General features: G+C 43.1%; 2 protein-coding genes across 3 annotated transcripts in view; both read left to right on the top strand.

The window, feature by feature from the left end:
• Nucleotides 1-18083, top strand: part of LOC121552188 (ubiquitin-conjugating enzyme E2 J1) — a 49031-nt gene extending 30948 nt beyond the window's left edge. The window contains exons 4-8 of one of the 2 annotated variants that reach the window (XM_041864911.2): nucleotides 1469-1553; nucleotides 3599-3704; nucleotides 8984-9110; nucleotides 9376-9492; nucleotides 16533-18083. In XM_041864911.2, coding sequence (XP_041720845.1) covers nucleotides 1469-1553; nucleotides 3599-3704; nucleotides 8984-9110; nucleotides 9376-9492; nucleotides 16533-16814 — 717 coding nt within the window. In that variant the 3' untranslated portion in view covers nucleotides 16815-18083. Of the gene's footprint in view, nucleotides 1-1468; nucleotides 1554-3598; nucleotides 3705-8983; nucleotides 9111-9375; nucleotides 9493-16529 lie in introns of both variants that reach the window. The other variant, XM_041864910.2, reaches the window with a different exon arrangement.
• A 588-nt stretch (nucleotides 18084-18671) lies between these two features.
• The window catches only part of LOC121552413 (gamma-aminobutyric acid receptor subunit rho-2-like), a 35927-nt gene continuing 26919 nt past the window's right edge, over nucleotides 18672-27679 (top strand). Inside the window, exons 1-2 of the mRNA XM_041865332.2 lie at nucleotides 18672-18924; nucleotides 20455-20564. Coding sequence (XP_041721266.1) covers nucleotides 18806-18924; nucleotides 20455-20564 — 229 coding nt within the window. The 5' untranslated portion in view covers nucleotides 18672-18805. The remainder of the gene's footprint in view (nucleotides 18925-20454; nucleotides 20565-27679) is intronic.

Genomic DNA, 27679 nt, shown 5'->3' with positions numbered 1-27679 from the left:
AAAATAAGTATTTGGTCAATAACAAAAGTTTCTCAATACTTTGTTATATTCCCTTTGTTGGCAATGACACAGGTCAAACGTTTTCTGTAAGTCTTCACAAGGTTTTCACACACTGTTGCTGGTATTTTGGCCCATTCCTCCATGCAGATCTCCTCTAGAGCAGTGATGTTTTGGGGCTGTCGCTGGGCAACACGGACTTTCAACTCCTCCAAAGATTTTCTATGGGGTTGAGATCTGGAGACTGGCTAGGCCACTCCAGGACCTTGAAATGCTTCTTACGAAGCCACTCCTTCGTTGCCCGGGTGGTGTGTTTGGGATCATTGTCATGCTAAAAGACCCAGCCACGTTTCAGCTTCAATGCCCTTGCTGATGGAAGGAGGTTTTCACTCAAAATCTCAACGATACATGGCCCCATTCATTCTTTCCTTTACACGGATCAGTCGTCCTGGTCCCTTTGCAGAAAAAACAGCCCCAAAGCATGATGTTTCTACCCCCATGCTTCACAGTAGGTATGGTGTTCTTTGGATGCAACTCAGCATTCTTTGTCCTCCAAACACGACGAGTTGAGTTTTTACCAAAAAGTTATATTTTGGTTTCATCTGACCATATCACATTCTCCCAATCCTCTTCTGGATTATCCAAATGCACTCTAGCAAACTTCAGACGAGCCTGGACATGTACTGGCTTAAGCAGGGGGGACACGTCTTGCACTGCAGTATTTGAGTCCCTGGTGGCGTAGTGTGTTACTGATGGTAGGCTTTGTTACTTTGGTCCCAGCTCTCTGCAGGTCATTCACTAGGTCCCCCGTGTGGTTCTGGGATTTTTGCTCACCGTGCTTGTGATCATTTTGACCCCCACGGGGTGAGATCTTGCGTGGAGCCCCAGATCGAGGGAGATTATCAGTGGTCTTGTATGTCTTCCATTTCCTAATAATTGCTCCCACAGTTGATTTCTTCAAACCAAGCTGCTTACCTATTGCAGATTCAGTCTTCCCAGCCTGGTGCAGGTCTACAATTTTGTTTCTGGTGTCCTTTGACAGCTCTTTGGTCTTGGCCATAGTGGAGTTTGGAGTGTGAGTGTTTGAGGTTGTGGACAGGTGTCTTTATACTGATAACAAAGTTCAAACAGGTGCCATTAATACAGGTAACGAGTGGAGGACAGAGGAGACTCTTAAAGAAGAAGTTACAGGTCTGTGAGAGCCAGAAATCTTGCTTGTTTGTAGGTGACCAAATACTTATTTTCCACCATAATTTGCAAATAAATTCATTAAAAATCCTACAATGTGATTTTCTGGATTTTTTTTTCTCATTTTGTCTGTCATAGTTGACGTGTACCTATAATGAAAATTACAGGCCTCTCTCATCTTTTTAAGTGGGAGAACTTGCACAATTGGTGGCTGACTAAATACTTTTTTTCCCCACTGTATATGTATTCTATATGTAATTCTATGGATATGCTTCTCTTTTAGCCCAATGGGAGATTCGAGGTGGGGAAGAAGATCTGTCTGAGCATCTCTGGCCATCACCCGGAGACATGGCAGCCATCTTGGAGCAGTAGGTATCCCTGTGTAACTGGTGTCACTGTGCTTGCTTAACAGTATAGCTACCTTCCTCATGAGCCCACACTGGTACTCGAGCTCAGATCCTCTGCCTCGCAAACACACGTGACCACCCGCTTCACAACATCTTAGCCATCTACGCTATTGAAAAGCTAGCAGTTCGGTAGCGCAGGTGGAGACATTTCACCTGCAGCTGTAGGCCCCGTAGCTACACGGCACATTTTTTTGATCTTGCTTAGATATCTTTTACCATTAGAATGCATTGACTTGACGTCTTACCAAGGTAAATTATCTTAGTGCACTGGCAGATCATTTTGCTTATTTTAACCTAAAAAAGGTTTGACAAGTGGGGTAAGATAAATTATCTTATTACAAGATATTTGATCTTAATAAGACGTCTTACGAAGACAAATTATCTTAGTGCACTGGCAGATATTTTGCTTACTTTAACCAAAAAAATGATTGAAACAAGTCAGAATATCTTAAACAAGGCAAATTATCTTGATGCATTTTCTGTGTAAGCAAAATCAACTTAAAATAAGTAAATGGCTTGTCTCCTCTAGCCTGGAGACAGACACACACCCACCCAGCTCACCACACAGTCCTTGTTCCCTCTTCCAGTCCTTCTCATCCAGCTGCTGCACTAAACTTAGCCTAGCATCTCCACTCACTCGCTCTCTGCCTGCCAGGGACCAACAGGAACAAACGACGGATTAAGACTTTTAATTTGAATTTAAATTAAGGCAGATATGCAAATGTTTTTTTTGCTCAGGCATTTTTGTTCTATCATTGAGCTTTCCCCCCGCAGTTTAAAGAGTGGAAACTGGAAGGGGCTGAAAAGAAGACTTCATAGCAGAACAAAGTAAATAAGAAGAAAGTGTCACTGGAAATTGAGATTTGGCACGCACGTCTTATTCGCTCACAAAGCCCCGTATTGGCAGCAGACAGCACACTATTTCCTTCATACCTTGAGTCTGATATTTACATTATTTTCTGGCATGATTTCAGTTACCACCGTTAAGCCATCCTATTTCTGAGTATTCCTCTCACGTTATTCTCCGTACCAAAAGCATGGAAATGTAATCAGATAGAATTCAATGGGAGAATCCCGCAATGCATTTATTTATATTCCTTTCGGGGTATTTTGATGAGCAAAAAAAAGCTTGTCCAAAATAACTCCCACTCTTGCCCTCCAGGGTCACATGGCAAGCCAATGAGGCCATGGCCCAGAGATTGGACATCTCCCACTGGGTTTTTGGGGTCTCAGCTCTCCAGTACAAGTTCACTCTGGTCCACTATAGGCTCATTCTGTGGGGGAAAAGCTCGATAATAAGTTCCAGTGTAATCGCAATGGCACCGGGGGGCCAGCCGCATTGGTTCCTAGCTTATGTTTGTTATGCAGTACCATGAGCCTACGCCCACAGGTTTAATGATTTCTGGAGAGAGAATTCAGACTGATATCATCTTGAAAGCATTCTTCAATCAAATCATTATCTGTTGAAACAGGCTTTCACTGCATAGCAGGCCTCCTTAACCTCTCTCTCTTCTCTTTTCCCTGTAGCTGTTTTCTCGCTAGCTGTCCATTCTCTGCCTCCAGTCAGCCTGCTACTTATGTTTAGACTTGATTTCATAGGTGTTTATACTGTACATTCTAGCCTTTTACAAGTTTATGTATTCAAAGCATCCATTGGTTTTGAGTTGTTCATCAATTATAGATAGAAACCCCTGAAGCAGCCATTGACATGCACAGAAGCTCTCCCAACATTTTGTGAAAAGTGTCCCATCATGTCAGCTGGAGAATGCTATTTGAGGAGTTGCAGTGGTGAATGTCCTCAGAGATGCTCTCTAAATCCAGGCTTACGCAGTAGAAAACAAAGCATTACTCCCGCAACACATTACATAACATGGGTGGCGAACTTGACAGAATGTGCCGTGGTATTTCATGTGATTTAGCGACTTCCTTTATCCACTGCTGTTACTAGTTGACAGACAGTATTTGGTTTTTTTGTCTTTCATAATTTTTTTGTTTCTCCCTTCCAGTCAGAACGGCACTAATAGCTATAATCGGATTCATGCCAACCAAAGGAGAGGGTGCAATCGGATCCCTTGATTATAATCCAGAGGAGAGGAGAGGCCTGGCCAAAAAGTAAGATTACACAGATTAAACCCTCCACTGTTTCCACTTTACTCTCTTTCCAATGCAAAGATTAAGCCATGCAAGTCTAAGTACACACGGCCGGTACAGTGAAACTGCGAATGGCTCATTAAATCAGTTGAGAGTCTGCACTGAGGGATATAGATGGATGGATGGGGGATGGGGGATGGGGGGGGACCTTACCGTTAAATGCTTACTTACAAGCCCTTGCAGTTTTAAGAAAATAGAGTTAAGAAAATATTTACTAAATAAACTAAAGTAAAAATATATATATATACACACTACCGTTCAAAAGTTTGGGGTCAATTAGAAATGTCCTTGTTTTTGAAAGAAATGCATTTTTTTTGTCCATTTAAAATAACATCAAATTGATCAGAAATACAGTGTAGACATTGTTAATGTTGTAAATGGCTATTGTAGCTGGAAACGGCAGATTTTTTATGGAATATCTACATAGGCGTACAGAGGCCCATTATCAGCAACCATCAGTCCTGTGTTCCAATGGCACGTTGTGTTTGCTAATCCAAGTTGATCATTTTAAAAGGCTAATTGATCATTAGAAAACCCTTTTGCAATTATGTTAGCAAAGCTGAAAACAGTTGTGCTGACTAAAGAAGCAATAAAACTGGCCTTCTTGAGACTGGTTGAGTATCTGGAGCATCAGCAATTGTGGGTTCGATTACAGGATCAAAATGTCCAGAACCAAATAACTTTCTTCCGAAACTCGTCAGTCTATTCTATTCTGAGAAATGAAGGCTATTCCATGTGAGAAATTGCCAAGAAACTGAAGATCTCATACAACGCTGTGTACTACTCCCTTCACAGAACAGCGCAAACTGGCTCTAACCAGAATAGAAAGAGGAGTGGGAGGCCCCGGTGCACAACTGAGCAAGAGGACAAATACATTAGAGTATCTTGTTTGAGAAACAGACGCCTCACAGGTCCTCAACTGGCAGCTTCATTAAAAATAGTACCCGCAAAACACCAGTCTCAACGTCAACAGTGAAGAGGCGACTCCGGGATGCTGACCTAGGCAGAGTTGCAAAGAAAAAGCCATATCTCAGACTGGCCAATAAAAATAAAAGATTAAGATGGGAAGTCTGAGATACAGTGAGGGAAAAAAGTATTTGATCCCCTGCTGATTTTGTACGTTTGCCCACTGACAAAGACATGATCAGTCTATCATTTTAATGGTAAGTTTATTTGAACAGTGAGAGACAGAATAACAACAACAAAATCCAGAAAAACGCCTGTCAAAAGTGTTATAGATTGATTTGCATTTTAATGAGGGAAATAAGTATTTGACCCCTCTGCAAAACATTACTTAGTACTTGGTGGCAAAACCCTTGTTGGCAGTCACAGAGGTCAAACGTTTCTTGTAGTTGGCCACCAGGTTTGCACACATCTCAGGAGGGATTTTGTCCCACTCCTCTTTGCAGATCTTCTCCAAGTCATTAAGGTTTCGAGGCTGACCTTTGGCAACTCGAACCTTCAGCTCCCTCCACAGATTTTCTATGGGATTAAGGTCTGGAGACTGGCTAGGCCACTCCAGGACCTTAATGTGCTTCTTCTTAAGCCACTCCTTTGTTGCCTTGGCCGTTTGTTTTGGGTCATTGTCATGCTGGAATACCCATCCACGACCCATTTTCAATGCCCTGGCTGAGGGAAGGAGGTTCTCACCCAAAATTTGACGGTACATGGCCCCGTCCATCGTCCCTTTGATGCGGTGAAGTTGTCCTGTCCCCTTAGCAGAAAAACACCCCCAAAGCATAATGTTTCCACCTCCATGTTTGACGGTGGGGATGGTGTTCTTGGGGTCATAGGCAGCATTCCTCCTCCTCCTCCAAACACGGCGAGTTGAGTTGATGCCAAAGAGCTCAATTTTGGTCTCATCTGACCACAACACTTTCACCCAGTTCTCCTCTGAATCATTCAGATGTTCGTTGGCAAACTTCAGACGGCCCTAATATATGTGCTTTCTTGAGCAGGGGGACCTTGCAGGATTTCAGTCCTTCACAGCGTAGTGTGTTACCAATTGTTTTCTTGGTGACTATGGTCCCAGTTGCCTTGAGATCATTGACAAGATCCTTCCGTGTAGTTCTGGGCTGATTCCTCACCGTTCTCATGATCATTGCAACTCCACGAGGTGAGATCTTGCATGGAGCCCCAGGCCGAGGGAGATTGACAGTTCTTTTGTGTTTCTTCCATTTGCGAATAATCGCACCAACTGTTGTCACCTTCTCACCAAGCTGCTTGGCGATGGTCTTGTAGCCCATTCCAACCTTGTAGGTCTACAATCTTGTCCCTGACATCCTTGGAGAGCTCTTTGGTCTTGGCCATGGTGGAGAGTTTGGAATCTGATTGATTGATTGCTTCTGTGGACAGGTGTCTTTTATACAGGTAACAAGCTGAGATTAGGAGCACTCCCTTTAAGAGTGTGCTCCTAATCTCAGCTCGTTACCTGTATAAAAGACACCTGGGAGCCAGAAATCTTTCTGATTGAGAGGGGGTCAAATACTTATTTCCCTCATTAAAATGCATATCAATTTATAAAAAAATTTACATGCGTTTTTCTGGATTTATTTGTTGTTATTCTGTCTCTCACTGTTCAAATAAACCTACCATTAAAATTATAGACTGATCATTTCTTTGTCAGTGGGCAAACGTACAAAATCAGCAGGGGCTCAAATACTTTTTTCCCTCACTGTATGTCATTTTCTTTGCAACTCTGCCTATAAGGTCAGCATCCCGGAGTCGTCTCTTCACTGTTGACGTTGAAACTGGTGTTTTGAGGGTACTATATGCTTAATGAAGCTGCCAGTTGAGGACCTGTGAGGCGTTTGTTTCTCAAACTAAACACTCTAATGTATTTGTCCTCTTGCTCAGATGTGCACTGGGGCCTCCCACTCCTCTTTCTATTTTGGTTAGAGCCTGTTTGCGCTGTTCTGTGAAGGGAGTAGTACACAGCGTTATACAAGATCTTCAGTTTCTTGGCAATTTCTCACTTGGAATAGCCTTCATTGCTCAGAACAAGAATACACTGACGAGTTTCAGAAAGTTCTTTGTTTCTGGCCATTTTGAGCCTGTAATCAAACCCACAATTGCTGATGCTCCAGATACTCAACTAGTCTCAAGAAGGCCAGTTTTATTGCTTCTTTAATCAGCACAACAGTTTTCAGCTGTGCTAACATAATTGCAAAAGGGTTTTCTAATGATCAATTAGCCTTTTAAAATGATAAACTTGTATTAGCAAACACAACGTGCCATTGGAACACAGGACTGATGGTTGCTGATAATGGGCCTCTGTACGCCTATGTAGATATTCCATTAAGAATCAGCCGTTTCCAGCTACGATAGCCATTTACAACATTAACAATGTCTACCCTGTATTTCTGATCAATTTGATGTTATTTTAATGGAGAAAAAATATGATTTTCTTTCGAAAACAAGATCATTTCTAAGTGACCCCAAACGTTTGAACGGTAGTGTATATAACAACTATAAAATAACAATAATGAGGCTTTATACAGGGGGTACCGGTACCGAGTCAATGTGCGGGGGTACAGGTTAGTCGAGGAAATGTGTACATGTAGGTAGGGGTAAAGTGACTCACATAGGAGAACATATGGTGATAGACAGGCGTTTATTTAACAAAGTTGAAAATAAAGCGATGCTTATGCAAGCATGTCACGTAATTAACACCTGGGCTACAGTGGATGTGCCCTCTACAAATAGCTATGGTCATTGCCAGAGAAACCAAGGCACCATCGTTGATGACAGTAGTAGCTCCTGAGAGAAAGGGTGTCTGGCTGCCATATGTCTGGGCATGTTGTTTCTCCTCCTTCTCCTCTGAAGAAACACGCACAAGCTCTGTGTTGGAGATGGATAAAAAAAGTGATCTGTGTCCCAAATGGCACCCTATTCCCTTTATAGTGTATTCCTTTTGACCAGGACTCTGGTTCAAAATTATTGCACTATAAAGGGAATAGGGTGCCATTTGTGACGCATCCCAGATGACTGCCTGTTCTATTAACACATACGGACAGGGTCTTTAGCGACTGGCTGTTTCATTAACACATGAAGATGAGATGTGATACGGGAACACATCCTTGTCTATAAATACATACAGTACACTGCCTGCCTGTTTATCTTCCTGATGAAAGAAAGGTCCATGTTTTACAAAGGGCTGTCGTGGCTGCGGCTGAGACAGAAACTTTGCTTTGATTTAAATCTTCCTTGGTTGTCTCCGTACCCTATGGTAATTGTGAGAGTTGTCAGTCAACACCAGGGCCAGGGGCCCCTAGCAGGAAACAGATAAACAGCAGCACAGAAGAAGAATTCATAGTTTTCAGAGTTGGCTCTGTTCCCTGACAGAAAAGTAAACTGCTGGAGAAGTTTTGCTGGCTGGCAGGCTGCTGTAATGACGAGCGTTAATAATTCAGAAGTTAGAGGAGGAAAACATTTCACAGAGCTTGTGCGTCTTTTCTGCCTATAAAAATAATGATATTGGTTGAGTGGGAAAGCACATTGGAAGAATAGCAACTCTTGGGAGGTGATGCTTGATTTCATTGATGGAATTGTATATTTTACATTTATATTGGTGTAGCTGTCAATATTCACAGTTTGAATGTTGTCTTCACATAATGAGTTTCAATCGTCTTGTCAAATTGCCATCTACCCACCCACACGAGTCATCTTTGACAAACCAAATCTCTAAGAAGTTTGTACGTTTCTCTCCGTTTTTTTTGTGTTGTGATGGGAGCTCCTGTCTGACTCAAAGTAAACAGCCTTGTGATCAGAGAGCATCAGCCAACATATCTCAGCAGGGTTTATGTCATAGAGGATATAGGCCTAGATTGGCTCTGTAAGCCTAGGGCTGTGTCCCAAATGACACCTTATTCCCTATAAAGTGCACTACTGGTCAAAAGTAGTGCACTATATAGGGAATAGGGTGCCATTTGGGACGAACACCAAGACTCTGGAAACCCCTCAGGTCTCCTACCTTGCTTAACTTTAATACAACTTTATAGGACTAGGAAACGGCTGTGACTTTTATCACTTAATGCCTCCAAACATAGACAAATCCAGGCCCCCTTTTGCTTAGGGGGCTGCTAGGGGTGAATGATTTCCCCTCGTTTATATACTGGCTTTGAATCATCTATTCTTTACCCTTCTCGTCAGATGAATTCATTGGGCTCCTGGAAAAGTCAATGGAAACCCTTTCTGCCCCTAACTTCCCTAACACTCCCTCCCTGCTGACCCACTGACAGATCCCAGGACTTCTGCTGTGAGACGTGTGGCTGCTCCATGCGCTCTGCCCTCCTGGGTCCCTCCCCCACTAACCCCAGTCCAGATGACCAAGAGGACCAAGAGCTCGCCCAGCAGATCAACTTCAAGGTGCGCCTGCCGCTGCCAGCCACACTCCTACCCCATCCACGTATTGTTGTTTATTTACATTCTAGTCCAGTGCCTTCAAAAGCGTTACTTGTTGTCAGAATAGGATGAATTGTGTTTCCATGTCTTAACCCATTCATGCTTCAAGCAGTCACAGACAGCAAAGACAAGGGGCTTTTCACCCGAGGAATATTGTCTCAGGCATGTGGCCAGAGCTAGAGTACATTGTGGGTGACAGCAGCCATTTCCTGTGTGTTGCTTCTTGCAGGCAGAAGCCAGGCAGGCCAGTGAGAGCACAGGGGCAGAGAGCGGGCCCCCCACAGACCCCCAGGGAGAGACGTCCACCTCGAGGGGACAGGAGGAGGAAGAGGCCCACGCTGAGCAGGTGAGACGAACACAACCAGGGTTATGCTAGCTAGATGGTGATGAACTGAGAGATCAACCAATGAAAATTCAGCTGGAGTTTCTCCCGCTCCTGCCATAGGCGCCATTCAAGTCCCTTTCTGAGGCACTGTGGAACCAGACGATGCGACAGAGATAGCCGGCTGATGGACAAGATAACCCTGCACCCTACACCACAAACCTCTCACCTACACCTAGCTTTAATAAGCTATGTCTGCCACCTAAATGGGCAGAGAAAGAACTATATACTGAAGATATTTACTATGTTGTGGGATTATTCATTTATTTGCCATAGATGAGGTTGGCATGGTTGCACACGATTATTGTGCCTTGTAACAGCCGACGTCCGAAAGTCTATTAATTATGAGAGGTATTGAAAGGAGCGGCGGGGGGTCCATGGGCTCCAGAACAGAGGATAAAAGGGAGAATGTGGCAACGTTGTCATCCCTCATCTCTCATAGTGCTTTATGTAATGTCGTGGCTCCGCTGTGCTACATCAGCCGCTGTCACTCACTCAGTGAACATCCCTTTTTAAATCACTGTGTTTAATGGCTCGGTGGGTAATACTGTATGATGACGTTGCAGGCGGCTCTCTGCTCTCTGGCCCTACAGCTTCTCCAGTGTGCTCCAACTCCGTGTGAATGAGGCATGGTGCCGCTCTCTAGCAGTCACCTATGACAAGATTAAAGATAACTGTGATAGGTGTTTTCTTATAAACCGATTATAGCTGGATATCAGTGTTATAATGTATTATTTTAGTGAAAGGCATAAGCTGACGCACACCCAAAAATGTTTTGTAGAGGTGCTGAATAACAGAGGGTAAACTGTAAAAATAAAAAAGGTCACACTAATTATGCTCTGAGACATTGAATGAGTCTAGCAACCAACGTTTCAGCATGCAGTGACTTCTTCTGTGTGCCGAAACGTTGGTTGCTAGACCCATTAAATGTTTGGGAGCATAATTAGTGTGCAACTTTATTTTTATAATGTATAATAAAAAATAAGAAAATATGACAGGAAAACATGGCCATTTCCAATCATGGTAAAGATTAATGCGAGGATGTCTCTTCATACTAGAAAGGGTCTATGTAGATTGGGATTAAATCCCACTGAACTGAACTGACCTGAGAGAGAGAGAGAGAGAGAGATAGAGAGGGGGACAGTCAAAAAATGTACTTGCCATCTGCTGCTGGATGCAGTAACAAACAACCGATATAACCTCTGGCTGGGAGAGGGACCGACTGACTTTACCCCCATAGAAATAGAATAACTCATTCTGGTTCTGTGATTATCCCACACATTAACTGCATCGTCACTGCCTGTCTTGCTCTTCCTATATCAAACTGAAGAGAGTGATGTAGACAGGATTACAGCATATTGTTCACTGCTCCCTGCTCTGTCCCAATTTCTCTCTGCATGACAGCCCTCCCTGTCCTGCAGCCATCCCCTAATTAGGAGTAAGATTCAGCTTTCTCTCTCTGTGTAAAACCTGAGCTGTACCCTATTGCTCATTGTTTAGTCATCATACTTAATGCTGCTTTAAAGAGTTCCCCTTTAAAACAACCAACTGTAGCATTTTTGTTACATTCAACTGTGTTGGTTTGACTGCACTACAAGGACAGTTAGTCCCAGACAGAGCCATATACAGTGCATTTGGAAAGTATTCATTCCCCTTGACTTTTTCCACATTTTGTTACTTTACAGCCTTATTCTAAAATGAATTAAATTGTTTTTCCCCCTCATCAATCTACACACAATACCCCATAATGACCAAGCAAAAACAGGTTTTTAGAATTGTTTGCAAATTTATAAAATAAAATAAACTGAAATATGACATTTACATAAGTATTCATACCCTTTACTCAGTACTTTGTTGAAGCACCTTTGGCAGCGATTACAGCCTTGAGTCTTCTTGGGTATGACGCTACAAGCTTGGCACACCTGTATTTGGGGGGTTTCTCCCATTCTCTGCAGATCCTCTCAAGCTCTGTCAGGTTGGATGGGGAGCGTCGCTGCACAGCTATTTTCAGGTCTCTCCAGAGATGCTCGATCGGGATCAAGTCCGGGCTCTGGCTGGGCCACTCAAGGACATTCAGAGACTTGTCCCGAAGCCACTCCTGCGTTGTCTTGGCTGTGTGCTTATGGCCGTTGTCCTGTTGGAAGTTGAAGCTTCGCCCCCAGTCAGGTCCTGAGTGCTCTGGAGCAGGTTTTCATCAAGGATCTCTCTGTACCTTGCTCCGTTCATCTTTCCCTCGATCCTGACTAGTCTCCCAGTCCCTGCAGCTGAAAAACATCCCCACAGCATGATGCTGCCACCACCATGCTTCACCGTAGGGATGGAGCCAGGTTTCCTCCAGACGTGACGTTTGGCATTCAGGCCAAAGAGTTCAATCTTGGTTTCATCAGACCAGAGAATCTTGTTTCTCATGGTCTGAGAGCCCTTTAGGTGCCTTTTGGCAAACTCCAAGCGGGCTGTCATGTGCCTTTTACTCAGGAGTGGCTTCCGTCTGGCCACTCTACCATAAAAGCCTGATTGGTGGAGTAATGCAGACATTGTTGTCCTTTTGGAAGGTTCTCCCATCTCCACAGAGGAACTCTGGAGCTCTGTCAGAGTGACCATCGGGTTCTTGGTCACCTCCCTGACTAAGGCCCTTCTCCCCCGATTGCTCAGTTTGGCCTGGCAGCCAGCTCTAGGAAGAGTCTTGGTGGTTCCAAACTTCTTCCATTGAAGAATGATGGAGGCCATTGTGTTTTTGGGGACCTTCAATGCTGCAGAAACTGTTTGGTACCCTTCCCCAGATCTGTGCATTGACACAATCCTGTCTCTGAACTAAATTCCTTCGACCTCATGGCTTGTTTTTTGCTCTGACCTGCACTGTCAACTGTGGGACCTTATATAGACAGGTGTGTGCCTTTCCAAATCATGTCCAATCAATTGAATTTACCACAGGTGGACTCCAATCAAGTTGTAGAAACATCTCAAGGATGATCAAGGGAAATAGGATGCACCTGAGCTCAATTTCGAGTCTCATAGCAAAGGGTCTGAATACTTATGTAAATAAGGTATTTCTGTATATTTTTTCTTTTTTCACATTTCTAAAAGCCTGTTTTCGCTTTGTCATTATGGGGTATTGTCTGTAGATCGAGGAAAAAAAGTAATTTAATCAATTTTAGAATAAGGCTGTAACGTAACAAAATGTGGAAAAGGTCAAGGGGTCTGAATACATTCCGAATGCACTGTAAATAGAGAGTTTGGCCAATGCAGTTGAACGTTCCGAGAGCGCCACTTTCTCCTCCATAGTCGTTGCTAAGTGATAGTTAACGCTTCCGCGTTTTTCTGTTTATTTCTGATAGTTTTCAAAACCTATGAAGATGTCCAGTGAAAGCAGATACAGTGGGGAAAAAAAGTATTTAGTCAGCCACCAATTGTGCAAGTTCTCCCACTTAAAAATATGAGAGAGGCCTGTAATTTTCATCATAGGTACACGTCAACTATGACGGACAAAATGATTTAAAAAAATCCAGAAAATCACATTGTAGGATTTTTAATGAATGTATTTGCAAATTATGGTGGAAAATAAGTATTTGGTCAATAACAAAAGTTTCTCAATACTTTGTTATATACCCTTTGTTGGCAATGACACAGGTCAAACGTTTTCTGTAAGTCTTCACAAGGTTTTCACACACTGTTGCTGGTATTTTGGCCCATTCCTCCATGCAGATCTCCTCTAGAGCAGTGATGTTTTGGGGCTGTCGCTGGGCAACACGGACTTTCAACTCCCTCCAAAGATTTTCTATGGGGTTGAGATCTGGAGACTGGCTAGGCCACTCCAGGACCTTGAAATGCTTCTTACGAAGCCACTCCTTCGTTGCCCGGGCGGTGTGTTTGGGATCATTGTCATGCTGAAAGACCCAGCCACGTTTCATCTTCAATGCCTTTGCTGATGGATGGAGGTTTTCACTCAAAATCTCACGATACATGGCCCCATTCATTCTTTCCTTTACACAGATCAGTCGTCCTGGTCCCTTTGCAGAAAAACAGCCCCAAAGCATGATGTTTCCACCCCCATGCTTCACAGTAGGTATGGTGTTATTTGGATGCAACTCAGCATTCTTTGTCCTCCAAACACGACGAGTTGAGTTTTTACCAAAAAGTTCTATTTTGGTTTCATCTGACCATATGACATTCTCCCAATCCTCTTCTGGATCATCCAAATGCACTCTAGCAAACTTCAGACGGGCCTGGACATGTACTGGCTTAAGCAAGGGGACACGTCTGGCACTGCAGGATTTGAGTCCCTGGCGGCGTAGTGTGTTACTGATGGTAGGCTTTGTTACTTTGGTCCCAGCTCTCTGCAGGTCATTCACTAGGTCCCCCCCGTGTGGTTCTGGGATTTTTGCTCACCGTTCTTGTGATCATTTTGACCCCAACGGGGTGAGATCTTGCGTGGAGCCCCAGATCGAGGGAGATTATCAGTGGTCTTGTATGTCTTCCATTTCCTAATAATTGCTCCCACAGTTGATTTCTTCAAACCAAGCTGCTTACCTATTGCAGATTCAGTCTTCCCAGCCTGGTGCAGGTCTACAATTTTGTTTCTGGTGTCCTTTGACAGCTCTTTGGTCTTGGCCATAGTGGAGTTTGGAGTGTGACTGTTTGAGGTTGTGGACAGGTGTCTTTTATACTGATAACAAGTTCAAACAGGTGCCATTAATACAGGTAACGAGTGGAGGACAGAGGAGCCTCTTAAAGAAGAAGTTACAGGTCTGTGAGAGCCAGAAATCTTGCTTGTTTGTAGGTGACCAAATACATATTTTCCACCATAATTAGCAAATAAATTCATTAAAAATCCTACAATGTGATTTTCTGGAGAAAAAAATTCTCAATTTGTCTGTCATAGTTGACGTGTACCTATGATGAAAATTACAGGCCTCTCTCATCTTTTTAAGTGGGAGAACTTGCACAATTGGTGGCTGACTAAATACTTTTTTTCCCCACTGTATGCAATTTGTTGACACTACAACACAGTAAAGACTTGGATACACTTTATCCTGAATGCTAATCAACAAAAATGTATGTTAAATTCACTGCTCAGTTTTGCTTGTTTACAGCGGGTCATTTCATAGGGAACTGTCGGAGGCGCTCTCGTATTGTTACATAACCAACATTTCAAGAATAAAGTTCTATATGGGCGCTAATATGGCGGCCGTTCTAAAACCTGGCCTAACTTTATAATGCTCTGGTCCCAAGACCAACTATCAAGGAATATGCTAATTTGCTGAGAAGCTTATGAATTAGACACTTTTTGATGTGAGTGTAAAGTAACACCATGGAATCAAGTCTGGTGGTTGAGCAAAACATATAGTGCATTCGGAAAGTATTCAGACCCCTTCTGTTTTTCCACATTTTGTTACGTTACAGCGTTATTCTAAAATGGATTAAATTAATTTTACAACTTGGAGTCCACCTGTGGTAAATTTAAATTGATTGGACATGATTTGGAAAGGCACACACCTATCTATATAAGGTCCCACAGTTGACAGTGCATGTCAGAGCAAAAACCATGCCATGAGGTTGAAGGAATTGTCCGTAGAGCTCAGAGACAGGATTGTGTCGAGGCACAGATCTGGGGAAGGGTACCAAAAAATGTCTGCAGCATTGAAGGTCCCCAAGAACACAGTGGCCTCCATCATTTTTAAATGGAAGAAGTTTGGAACCGCCAAGACTCTTCATAGAGCTGGCCGCCCGGCCAAACTGAGCAATCGGGGGAGAGGGCTTTTGTCAGGGAGGTGAGCAAGAACCAGATGGTCACTCTGACAAAGCTCCAGAGTTCCTCTGTGGAGATGGGAGAACCTTCCAGAAGGACAACCATCTCTGCAGCACTCCACCAATCAGGCCTTTATGGTAGAGTGGCCAGATGGAAGCCACTCCTCTGTAAAAGGCACATGACAGCCCACTTGGAGTTTGCCAAAAGGTACCTAAAGACCCTCAGACCATGAGAAACAAGCTTCTCTGTTCTGATGAAACCAAGATTGAACTCTTTGGCCTGAATGCCAAGCGTCACGTCTGGAGGAAACCTGGCACCATCCCTACGGTGAAGCATGTTGGTGGCAGCATCATGCTGTGGGGATGTCTTTCAGCGTCAGGGACTGGGAGACTAGTCAGGATTGAGGGAAAGATGAACGGAGCTAAGTACAGAGACATCCTTGATGAAAACCTGCTCCAGAGCGCTCAGGACCTCAGACTGTGGCGAAGGTTCACCTTCCAACAGGACAACAACCCTAAGCCCACAGCCAAGACAACACAGGAGTGGCTTCAGGACAAGTCTCTGAATGTCCTTGAGTGGCCCAGCCAGAGCTGGGACTTGAACCCGATCGAACATCTCTGGAGAGACCTGAAAATAGCTGTGCAGCGACTCTCCCCATCCAACCTGACAGAGCTTGAGAGGATCTGCAGAGAAGAATGGGAGAAACTCCCCAAATACAGGTGTGCCAAGCTTGTAGCGCCATACCCAAGGAGACTTGAGGCTGTAATCGCTGCCAAAGGTGCTTCAACAAAGTACTGAGTAAAGGGTCTGAATACTTATGTAAATGTCTTATTTCCGTTTTTTTTTTTATATATACATTTGCAAAAAATTCTAAAAACCTGTTTTTGCTTTGTCATTATGGGATATTGTGTGTAGATTGATGAGGGGGAAAAAACGATTTAATCCATTTTCGAATAAGGCTGTAACGGAACAAAATGTGGAAAAAGTCAAGGGGTCTGAATACTTTCTGAATGCACTGTATGTGTGTCTAGAAAGAAAGCCCTCAGCATGGTTGTGTGTGTGTAATGTCTGTGTATTCGTAAAGTGTGTGTGTGTAACTGTTGTATGCGCTTGCGTGTGTTCTTGTATTGTGGGTGGGTGTGTCTGTCTGCATGCATGCGTGCACCATGTCTACTGTATGTGTGTGTGCATTCCTACTGTGTGTGTGTGTGTTGGGCCACAGTCTGATCTTGTGCATGCTATGCTGTGCTCCCAGCAGGCCGAGGTGGCTCCAGCTGCCAGTGAGGACGAGTCATGTCCCCCAGCCCCCAGCAGCCGTTCTCTCAGCCCCCGCCAGCGCCGGGCCCAGCAGCACCAGAGAGAGCCCCCCAGCAGGCCTACCTTCCCTGCCTTCCCCCACACCGCCGCCTCCCACCCTCCTCAGGACGCCAGCCACACGGGCTCTGTGGTGCTCATCATAGTGCTCACCCTGCTCCTGGCTGCCCTCATTTTCCGCAGGATCTACCTGACCAACGAGTACAAGTTTGACTATGAGCTGTGACGACACTGACCTGAACCTCCCCAGACCACCTGACCCTGACATCTTAGCTGGCAACAAATGGACTTTATCTCTTTACCGTGTCAGCCTAGAGCCCTGGAAAACTATGGACAGCCCCCCTTCTGTTCATAGAGGGTTAGGCATAGCCTTGGTGACTGTTTCTCCCACTAAGTAAAGAGGGCTTGCTTTACATTGAGGGTAACCTGCGTTCCTGTGTAGGACGGGGTTGACTCCACCTCCAAGGTGTCTTTTATTACTTTGAATTGACTGTACCACATTTTAAAGAAACATAGGCTTGTGTCCAAACCTTTTGTAGAACAGAGACACTGGGTTGTATTCCCAAAATGTCTGAGTAGGAGTGCTGATCTAGGAGCAGGTCCCCCATGTCCATATAATCTAATTCATTGATCTAAAAAACAAAACTGATCCTAGATCAGGACTCCTCTTAGGTGCTTTATGAATACGGCCTGTATCTCTACTTTTTATTTTGTCAGGCAACTGTTTATCATAGGGACTGCTGCTTGCTCTCATTATTTAAACAAGTTAATGCTGTATCATATGACATGTAAACAATGAAGGTTATTAAATTGATTTGTTTGTCTCAAAATAATTAATTGTGCACAGGGAAGCAATATGCATAATAAATTGTATACAGATAAGATGGTAATTATTTCTGCTCAAATGTTACGCCATTGACATTTCTGACTGGTTAGCCAATGCTCCGGCTGTTTTCTACTTTGCAGCAGCAGGTACAGTGCAGCCTTCTATACACATACGTCTGTCAATCTTAGCCTGAGTGCCAGTCTGTTTGTGCTTTCTTGCTAATCTCATGCTGTTCATACTGTAGGAACCTGGCTATATCACTGATTGGGTCCAAAGATAGTGAGACAGGGATGAGGCAGCAAACCATTGTCAACGCAGAAGCGCTTTAGAAATTGAGATTATGCAAGAAAGAGACTGTATGACTTTAGGCCTACCTTTTGAGGTCCTCACAAGAAATGGATTGGGGACTAATGCAAAGCAATTTAAATGTTGTGGTTACACTGTACTTCAAGGCAAATAAAATGTCCAGAGTAGGTCCGCTCTCTCTCGGTTGTGGTCTCATGATATTTGAGCCATGTATAACAGCTTTGTTCATGTGAATACTGAATCCATTGCAGACAGCTTCAAGTCTCAAGATGTCATTCACACATCTATCCATCATTTAAGACTGTATTTGAATGCTACATATGAACATTGTATCAGAAAATAAATGCCTTGAACAAAAAATAAATGCTCATGTTATGTGTCACAGTTTACAGATTCTGTAATGTTTAAAAAAAAAAAAAAAAAATGTAGGTCTTGATGGATGAAAGTAACACTCAGTTATTCATCACCACACACACACCATTAAGTAATCCGAAGATTTTAGAACACATTTGATATGTGCATACAGAAAGGATCAGGTTACACCATCCAGTACTGTTCTCTCAAATCTGTATAATTAGGATATGCACTTGCTGTTGATATGAGACTTGATTCCAAGGCCTGTTACATTATCGGTATATGCAAAGAGCTTCCCCAGTTGTTGCAGAGAGGTTTATTAAGGACAGGATCCATGTATATCTACTTTTTGGTTTTTCGAAAGTGCCCAAACAGCTGTGCGAATCCTGAGTATGTTACGTCAGTTGATCGAGGATGCCCCGGAATGTGGTCATGTCATCTGTAGCTGAACCAGAGCTGCTGCTGAAGCTGCGCGCGCCGTGCCTTGGTTTGGAGCGCGTTGTAACCAACCGCTGTGGACCAATCAGGGAGCAATAAGCGGGACAAGCCGCTTGGCGTCGTAAACATATCTGTCGTTGTTACTTAATCAACCGACACACTGCCTCACTACAATGCAAGTTATCACACATGTTCTGCTTCAGATCAGAAGACGCTACAATGCTCAAACCATTGCGGACGTCGATTAAAGGGATTTCTTCACTCACTGGACGACTTTTGAGTTTTCACACATAATGCCTTATATTAAGTTCCTGTTTTTAATTTTTAGCTTGATACTTATCGGGGAATGCCGAAAGCACAAAAGTAGGAAAAGGAGGTGGTCCGGGGCGGTGGAATCTCACAAGCATGGCGCGTAAGTACCTGGATCCTTACCCTTTTTGATAGTCCATCCAAATAGGAGAAAATGGGCGTGTTACTTTCGCCCCTTGTTACTTTCTTCCCATCTTTCCCCATGATTTTCTTGTTTCATTTGTACTTTCACTCTTTCATTTGCACTTTAAAGCAACTGGGGGTCATCATGACATGACCCTCTTTCTTTGGTTAAATTCTGCGTTCCGTTTGATTTAAATATTTATTCGATTCAATTTGTCACGTTGCAATCATTGATGGCTCGTGTCAGAATGCGAAACCCGTTATAGTCGTTGACACTGAGACTATGCAAATATTAGCCTTCTTGGGGTGGTCTGGACTCGATTGGGATTGCGCAACGGGTAAACCGTGCCCGTGCGTAAAGACGATCCAGAGCGCAGTGCGCATTGATGGCAAGGATGCAATGGGTGGACCATGTCTACGCAGAGATGTCATGAATCATCCCTATCTGCGAGTTTCATCATCCATACAATTCATCTGAACCTTGCATCATTATTCTGCATCATACGTCACTGTCGGTTGTGCTATTCTCCCCTTCAGATGACCCATGATGTGTTCCGTCATTATTAATAATCCTATCCGTGAAATGAGAGGCGATCCACCTGTGAGGCTGTTCAATGACACAAAGTTGTCAAATGCACTTGAAATACAGTAAGGGCAGAACATGTTCATGTAATCTGCAAGATTTGACAGATTTAACAGTTCCATGGTGACATAGGATTAATTGGGTTCTCCAGCCGGTTCTCAGGCTCCCCTGCTGTATTGCAAGTAGCCCACCAATGTCTATTATTCTTGCATATTGAGTTATAACATGATACATTTTTGTCCATTACAAAGTATAGGATTACAATTCCGAATCGACCCCTATAACATGAAGTGGCAGTCCCCAGGGGACAATGTGCGTTTCACTATTAATTGCGCAAAATCACAATCACACCAAGCGTGCCTGCCGGTGCCTGGATACACTTTGCAAATGCTATTCCGGTCGAAGTGGTTGTCTGACGAAGTTGTTGTCTGGTGGTTTAATTAGCCAGCCTCCACGCGCTCAATAATTGTCAACCCCTCTATTTTGGGACATCCTTGATGCTGGAATAGGCGCGCATAAACGCGTAAATTGAGTTGGATGGGGGTCTATTCGGAACAGAGTTAGCCGTGTCTTCACTGAGCTTTATACCCACAGAACATAATGCATACAGAGCATGGGAACGAACTTCCACCCATGTTATCATCAACCAACAAACATGCCATATATGGGTTAGATAAGACCACTTTGACAGCAAAGCATAGTATGTTTCTCTTGATTATCCGAGGGCACGCACTACACACACAAACACCTCTGTTGTAAAGTCTGTGTTCTTACTCCTAATTGTTCTGTTCCTTTCATAATCTCACTGTTGTGGTTTGAGGGTCCTTTCAAAGGTGGTTGTATTGTTCTCTGTAAGGAGTAAGTGTAAACTTTACACTGTTATCTGCCAATCTTTTCAGAAGTATTTATTGCTGTTTTCTTTTGTAGTCCCCTGACTGGAAAAAAGATTGTTGATAACACCAAATCTCACAAGGTGAAGACAGACCACCTGCTGCGAGTTGATGACCATGATTTTACCATGAGACCAGCCTTTGCAGGTAAGGACATTGGTCTAAACCAGGGCTGCCCAACCCTCTTCCTGGATATCTACCATCCTGTGGGTTTCCAGTCCAACCCTAATTTAACACACCTGATTCTACTTATTAGCTGCTCAACAAGACCTTATCTAGCTGAATCAGATATGCTAAATTAGGTTTGGACTGAAAACCTACAGGACAGTAGATCTCCAGGAAGAGGGTTGGGCAGCCCTGGTCTAAACTAATTGGCTGATGTTACTAAAATAGACTTAAGTGCCATCTAGAGCAGGTATGGGCAACTGTAGGATAATTGGGACTCAGTGGGGGTCTCAACTTACTTATGAGAGTTAAAATAGTAGAATATACAAGGTGCAATTTCGAAATTTGGTTGTGCATCAGCAGTTTTCTCTTGTTATGTAAGTCATTGACAGTAACTCAATTAGACCATGTCAACTTACATTTTTTTGATTGGTAAGTTAGTCTAGCCAGCTGTCAAAGCTTGTAGTAATCATGGTCAAATTACCAACCGGGGAGCCCCCATTGATTAGTCACTCTAACTCAGATATCATATTAAAAACTGCAAATGTTTCCCCCCACCTTATAGCAAAATTTGTAGAATTGCATGAAATTAGTTAGAAAATTGCTAAATCTTCTTTCTGCCCCATGACAAAATATGTAGAATTGGAGCAAACTTGCCACTGCAGCCCGTCATGAGTTCAGATTTCTTTGTGGCCCCCACCCCCAACAAAGTTGCCCATCCCAGCACTAGAGGTATTAGGACTGGCGAAGGGGCACTGATATAGTGTGTGTTTGTTTCCATGTTTGTTCTCCTTGGGCAATCAGAAGTTTCTAGTTTAACTGAACAATCGATTAGTGGCATTAATGGATCAATTAACTGCCAGGGTGGAAGGAAAACCAGAAGACTGGAGTTTTGCAATCCTGGTTTAGATTAGTGCTGTCATGATACCAGAATTTTGACTTCAATACCGATACCAGTATCACAATACTCGATACCATCACAATACTCGATACCAAAACGATACCATGGCAAAAAAAAAGGAGGCATATTAGCCAAAGTCACAGAATGGCACTTGATCCAGACAGATAAACTCAGCTACTGCTCTGTTCAAACTTTGGGCATCTTTTGAGTTCAATATTGTTACATTCGAATTGTTTTACGTCAACATTTTTCAGAGACAGCCATGTATGCATTAATTAATCAATTATGTAATCATACAAACAATTTGACTTTGTTTTTAACAATCTAACTACGTAACAACATAATGGTAATCATTTATTGATAAACTTGGTAAATCAAGATGTACCTTAGGCCTATCTACAATACAGGTGAATGCATATTCAATAGGATTGTGTGCATGCATTTATTGAGCTTGTTTTGGCAGATTTTCATGGGGCTACAGATGACATTCCATTTGGGACTTATTTTATTGTACTGATCAACAACATTTGCATAGAAGTAGCTTATTTTATAAAAATGTGTGCTGTCAATTTAACCAGTAATGCTGTTATTCATGAGGCATTCACCTCAGGGTGGTTTCCAATAGTTACCACAACCACAAAGTCAAAATTGGCTATATTGTAAACATTTATGAAAAGCCTTTTGCTCTTAATTTAAGGTTAGGGTTAGGCATAAGGTTAGCAGTGTGGTTAAGGTTAGGGTTACCCGTCGGAGCACAGTCAGTTCACTTAGGCAATAGATAATCTTAGGAGAGACGGGAGAGAGAGACCGAATAAGTGAATTAATAAAGTTTTGGATGGCAATTAGCTTTGAAATCAGCATATTTTGCATTATGGTTTGCATATTATCTCAAACAAAGTACTAGGGTAGTGAATTGATGTTAGCTTTATCTGTCATCAGTGGCGATTTTAGCATGTAAATCTTGGTGGGGCAAACTCCCCCCAATTTTTTTTATGCATTCCAGCAAAGCCACTACACAACACAACACTAAACAATACATTCATTTGACTATAATGGTGACAAACAGTGCCAAAATACTTTTAGGGCCTACATAAAGCTGTCCCAACAGCCAAGTCCCAACAGCAGTCCTAACACCTTACCACCGCTACACATGGCTTGTCTGGCAGCGAAACAGTTCATTCAGCCTCATTTACTGCCTTTAAAAAAAACATAGCTGATATGGCTGACTTGCTTAAACAAATATGGTTTCTACTGACAATTGAGCTGTACAAACTATGGCCTCTTGTAGCTCAGTTGGTAGAGCATGGCGCTTGCAACGCCAGGGTTGTGGGTTCAATTCCCACGGGGGGCCAGTATGAAAAATGTATGCACTCACTAACTGTAAGTCGCTCTGGATAAGAGCGTCTGCTAAATGACAACAACAACCAAAAAATATATATACAGTGGGGAGTATTTGATACACTGCCGATTTTGCAGGTTTTCCTACTTACAAAGCATGTAGAGGTCTGTAATTCTTATCATAGGTACACTTCAACTGTGAGAGACGGAATCTAAAACAAAAATCCAGAAAATCACATTGTATGATTTTTAAGTAATTCATTTGCATTTTATTGCATGACATAAGTATTTGATCACCTACCAACCAGTAAGAATTCCGGCTCTCACAGACCTGTTAGTTTTTCTTTAAGAAGCCCTCCTGTTCTCCACTCGTTACCTGTATTAACTGCACCTGTTTGAACTCGTTACCTGTATAAAAGACACTTGTCCACACACTCAATCAAACAGACTCCAACCTCTCCACAATGGCCAAGACCAGAGAGCTGTGTAAGGACATCAGGGATAACATTGTAGACCTGCACAAGGCTGGGATGGGCTACAGGACAATAGGCAAGCAGCTTGGTGAGAAGGCAACAACTGTTGGCGCAATTATTAGAAAATGGAAGAAGTTCAAGATGACGGTCAATCACCCTCGGTCTGGGGCTCCATGCAAGATCTCACCTCGTGGGGCATCAATGATCATGAGGAAGGTGAGGATCAGCCCAGAACTACACGGCAGGACCTGTTCAATGACCTGAAGAGAGCTGGGACCACAGTCTCAAAGAAAACCATTAGTAACACACTACGCCGTCATGGATTAAAATCCTGCAGCGCACGCAAGGTCCCCCCTGCTCAAGCCAGCGCATGTCCAGGCCCGTCTGAAGTTTGCCAATGACCATCTGGATGATCCAGAGGAGGAATGGGAGAAGGTCATGTGGTCTGAGACAAAAATAGAGCTTTTGGTCTAAACTCCTCTCGCCGTGTTTGGAGGAAGAAGAAGGATGAGTACAACCCCAAGAACACCATCCCAACCGTGAAGCATGGAGGTGGAAACATCATTCTTTGGGGATGCTTTTCTGCAAAGGGGACAGGACGACTGCACCGTATTGAGGGGAGGATGGATGGGGCCATGTATCGCGAGATCTTGGCCAACAACCTCCTTCCCTCAGTAAGAGCATTGAAGATGGGGTCGTGGCTGGGTCTTCCAGCATGACAACGACCCGAAACATACAGCCAGGGCAACTAAGGAGTGGCTCCGTAAGAAGCATCTCAAGGTCCTGGAGTGGCCTAGCCAGTCTCCAGACCTGAACCCAATAGAAAATCTTTGGAGGGAGCTGAAAGTCCGTATTGCCCAGCGACAGCCCCCGAAACCTGAAGGATCTGGAGAAGGTCTGTATGGAGGAGTGGGCCAAAATCCCTGCTGCAGTGTGTGCAAACCTGGTCAAGACCTACAGGAAACGTATGATCTCTGTAATTGCAAACAAAGGTTTCTGTACCAAATATTAAGTTCTGCTTTTCTGATGTATCAAATACTTATGTCATGCAATAAAATGCAAATTAATTACTTAAAAATCATACAATGTGATTTTCTGGATTTTTGTTTTAGATTCCGTCTCTCACAGTTGAAGTGTACCTATGATAAAAATGACAGACCTCTACATGCTTTGTAAGTAGGAAAACCTGCAAAATCGGCAGTGTATCAAATACTTGTTCTCCCCACTATATATATATATATATATATATATATATATTATATATATTTATTATTTTTTTTTAAAGGGGACGACGAGCGGATAAGAGGCAATCCATAATTTCGATTAAGACATTAATGAGCGAGCTAGGACGGACATAGTCAATATAACTATTTGTTCAGCACTTTTGAAATGTACAGCTTCAGAATTTAGAACATGGGCCGTTCTTACAGTATTCTCCCTGTACACCAAGTCAGAACCATAGGATAAATTAGGAGTGGAAAAGGGACCTAATTACTAGGGTGAGGCACATGGGCTACTAACAGCTTAATACACAACATACACTTAGAATTACTTTCTTAGCTACAGTATACGTATCTCTCTGGCATATTACATCATTTATGCAGCAGCATACAATACATTTTTGGACTCACCTTGTTGTGCTATGCTCACTTGAACAGGAAGGTGGCGTGGCGGCCCTTCGTGGGCAAATTTTGTCATCAAAGTCAGTCATTCTCTGGATTTATGGTGAGTTCAAGACAACTGGGAACTCGGAAAAAAACAAGGTTGAATCATGACGTTAGTGATCTTCAGGTCGGCGTTCTAGAAAGAGGCCTGAGTTCCCGACTTGGAATTCCGAGTTGGATGACCGTTCAAAACGTATTTTCCCAGTCGGAAGCTCGTTTTTTTCCTGAGTTCCCAGTTGTCTTGAACTCACTGAAGTCTGAGATTTCCCAGTTCTGAGTTTCCAGTTGTTTTGAATGTGGCAGAAGTCATGCTGGATTGACAGCATAGCCAATGTTGAATGTTTATCCTTTTAATCTTGGAAAAGAGACCCTTAAACCCAGACTTGGACCACACATCCACTCCACTAAATAGCAGGCTAGTGATTGCTTTGCAATGCTTGCAGTTAGACACTGATTCCTTCCAAACCACTCATTGTTGAATTTGCGATTTCCAACTTGTTGTGTAATGTTTATGGCCAATGAGCACCAATACGTTTGATCTATAAGTTCTCTTCATCATTTCTCTTCATATGACAAGGATTGAAAAGGATTTGCCAGTAGTTGTCGACTTGATTCATTATGATGACTGCTAGCTTGCTAGCTAAGATTTTGAAAGTATGATGTTGACATGATCTGCCCAATCAAAGCTACTGTAGAGATAACGTGATGTGACGTCATTTTATCTGTGGCCAATGACCTTGAGCCTTCTTGGATGGGCACTTCTAATGTAAATCTATGGCAGCACCAAAGGGTTTGAATTTTCGAGCTCTCCCCGTAGATTTTGCGGTGACGTAGTGTCCCCATGAGTAACAGAACACTGAGCTAATCACGGCGTAACTAGAGAACGTTACCAACCGCTACTCTCCGTATTGTCCGCTGGCTGTCCCACCACCACAGAAAGCACTAGGCTAGGCTGAAACACCTGCATTTTGGAGCTGCCTTACTCAAGAAAGCAAAAAAGAGACCATGTTTGTATACAGCTTTTATTTTAAAAAATTTACATTGTTTGCAAACTGATATGTGACATGTATTAATGTCAAAATAACATGCAAAACAGAGAGCCCCACCTGCCCTGAATGATGGGTCGCCACTGGCTGTCATCTAGCAAGGAATGTTCCTACTGGGCAAAAACTGGTTGAATCAACGTTGTTTCCACATAATTTCAACCCCCAAAATCGATGTAACCCCAAAAATATATCAAGTTCGATCTTCACGGTTAATCATTTTCAAGTTCTCTACAAATCGAGATATTTAATTAAATAGTGATCCATTCTGACTGATTTATAGTCACACCGGACCACGTGCTGACACAGACCAATCACGGGCCGGCAGGCTACGAGACTCCTGTTGACTCTTTCAGGCATGATGAAAACGACTACATCGACCATGATCCTTTGCTAGTTACAGCCACTTTCACCACAGATAGAACAATGGGTTCATTTAAAAAGTATTTGCTTTCACCATGATCTTTAGCGATTTTTTTTGGTGCCATTCAGCCCCATTCAGCAATATGGCGCGCTTCCAATTCAAATATTTCTGGCTTCATGCGCCATCGGGAGTCTTCCAAAAGAATACGTGAATGACTATATACTGGTTTTAATGTCTATGATCAATACATGCAGGAGCTAGTTAGATACTGTACCAATCATTTCACTATCCACACCTGTTTTGACATGTTTACCCAAGTGTAAGGAAGGTATAAGAGGAGCTTTTGTAATACATAAAATGGGATGCTGTATATTCCCTGGTGAATAATGTACTGTATGCACAGGAGGTTGGTAGCATTTTAATTAGGGAGAACGAGCTCGAATGGTATCTAATACATTAAACACATTTCCAGGTGTATGATGCCATTCCATTTGCTCCGTTCCAGCCATTATTATGAGTCGTTCTCCCCTCAGCAGCCTCCTGTGACTGTATGTACTGTACTGTAGATCGTGTTCCTCAACTTGAGTGGCAGCTAATTTCACATAGAGGATCCTACATAAACCTTTCTTTCTATCTGTGAGCCTTGTGTCCTGGAATAGAGCGCTTTGGGAGATTCTAAAAGTCTGTCTAATACAAACATTATGAAAAGCTGACTTGTGTAAGCATCGTGACGCCTGTGAAAACTGTCTGTATTAATTTGCGTGGGAGATGTGTAGTGGTGGCTGTGTTTTCTTCCCTAGCTTCAAAAGGAAGCGGCCGTACAGTGTTGCTAATGAAAGCCTCTTACACTAATGCTCCCCACTCGCTGGAGGAATTTTATCTGACTGTGTGACGCTGTGACATGCCAGCAGGGGGTTTCTCTCCACACAGGGGAGGAGAAACCCCATTGTGAAGGAGCAACTGCATTGTCCCATTGCTCATAATAAACAGCTTTGTGTGACATTGTTATCACAAAGAACATGCATTTTCACAGAGAGAAAAAAGTTAATTGTTGGGTTAGAATTAGGACTGTGCAAATGTAGTTTCTGTGGATGTTTTTTCAGAGATAACGAGTGTGTGAGGTTTTGCATTATGCATACAGTGCTCTGCAGGTGGGAAGGCCTTTATGGGGAAAAGCCTTCAAATATCCCCAGCATAAAGGTTAAAGCTGTTCCCATGTGTTTCAGGTTAAGACTGTAGGGAAGCACCCCTGCTGCTCAATAACCATTTAAACTTTTATAAATAGCAGACAAAAGAAGATTCACTTTTATATCC

The sequence above is a fragment of the Coregonus clupeaformis genome, chromosome 36, assembly GCF_020615455.1.
Source record: "Coregonus clupeaformis isolate EN_2021a chromosome 36, ASM2061545v1, whole genome shotgun sequence".
Classification (NCBI taxonomy): Eukaryota; Metazoa; Chordata; class Actinopteri; order Salmoniformes; family Salmonidae; genus Coregonus; species Coregonus clupeaformis.
Note: the sequence above shows the minus strand (reverse complement) of the source record. Positions and strands in the feature narration are given on the sequence as shown.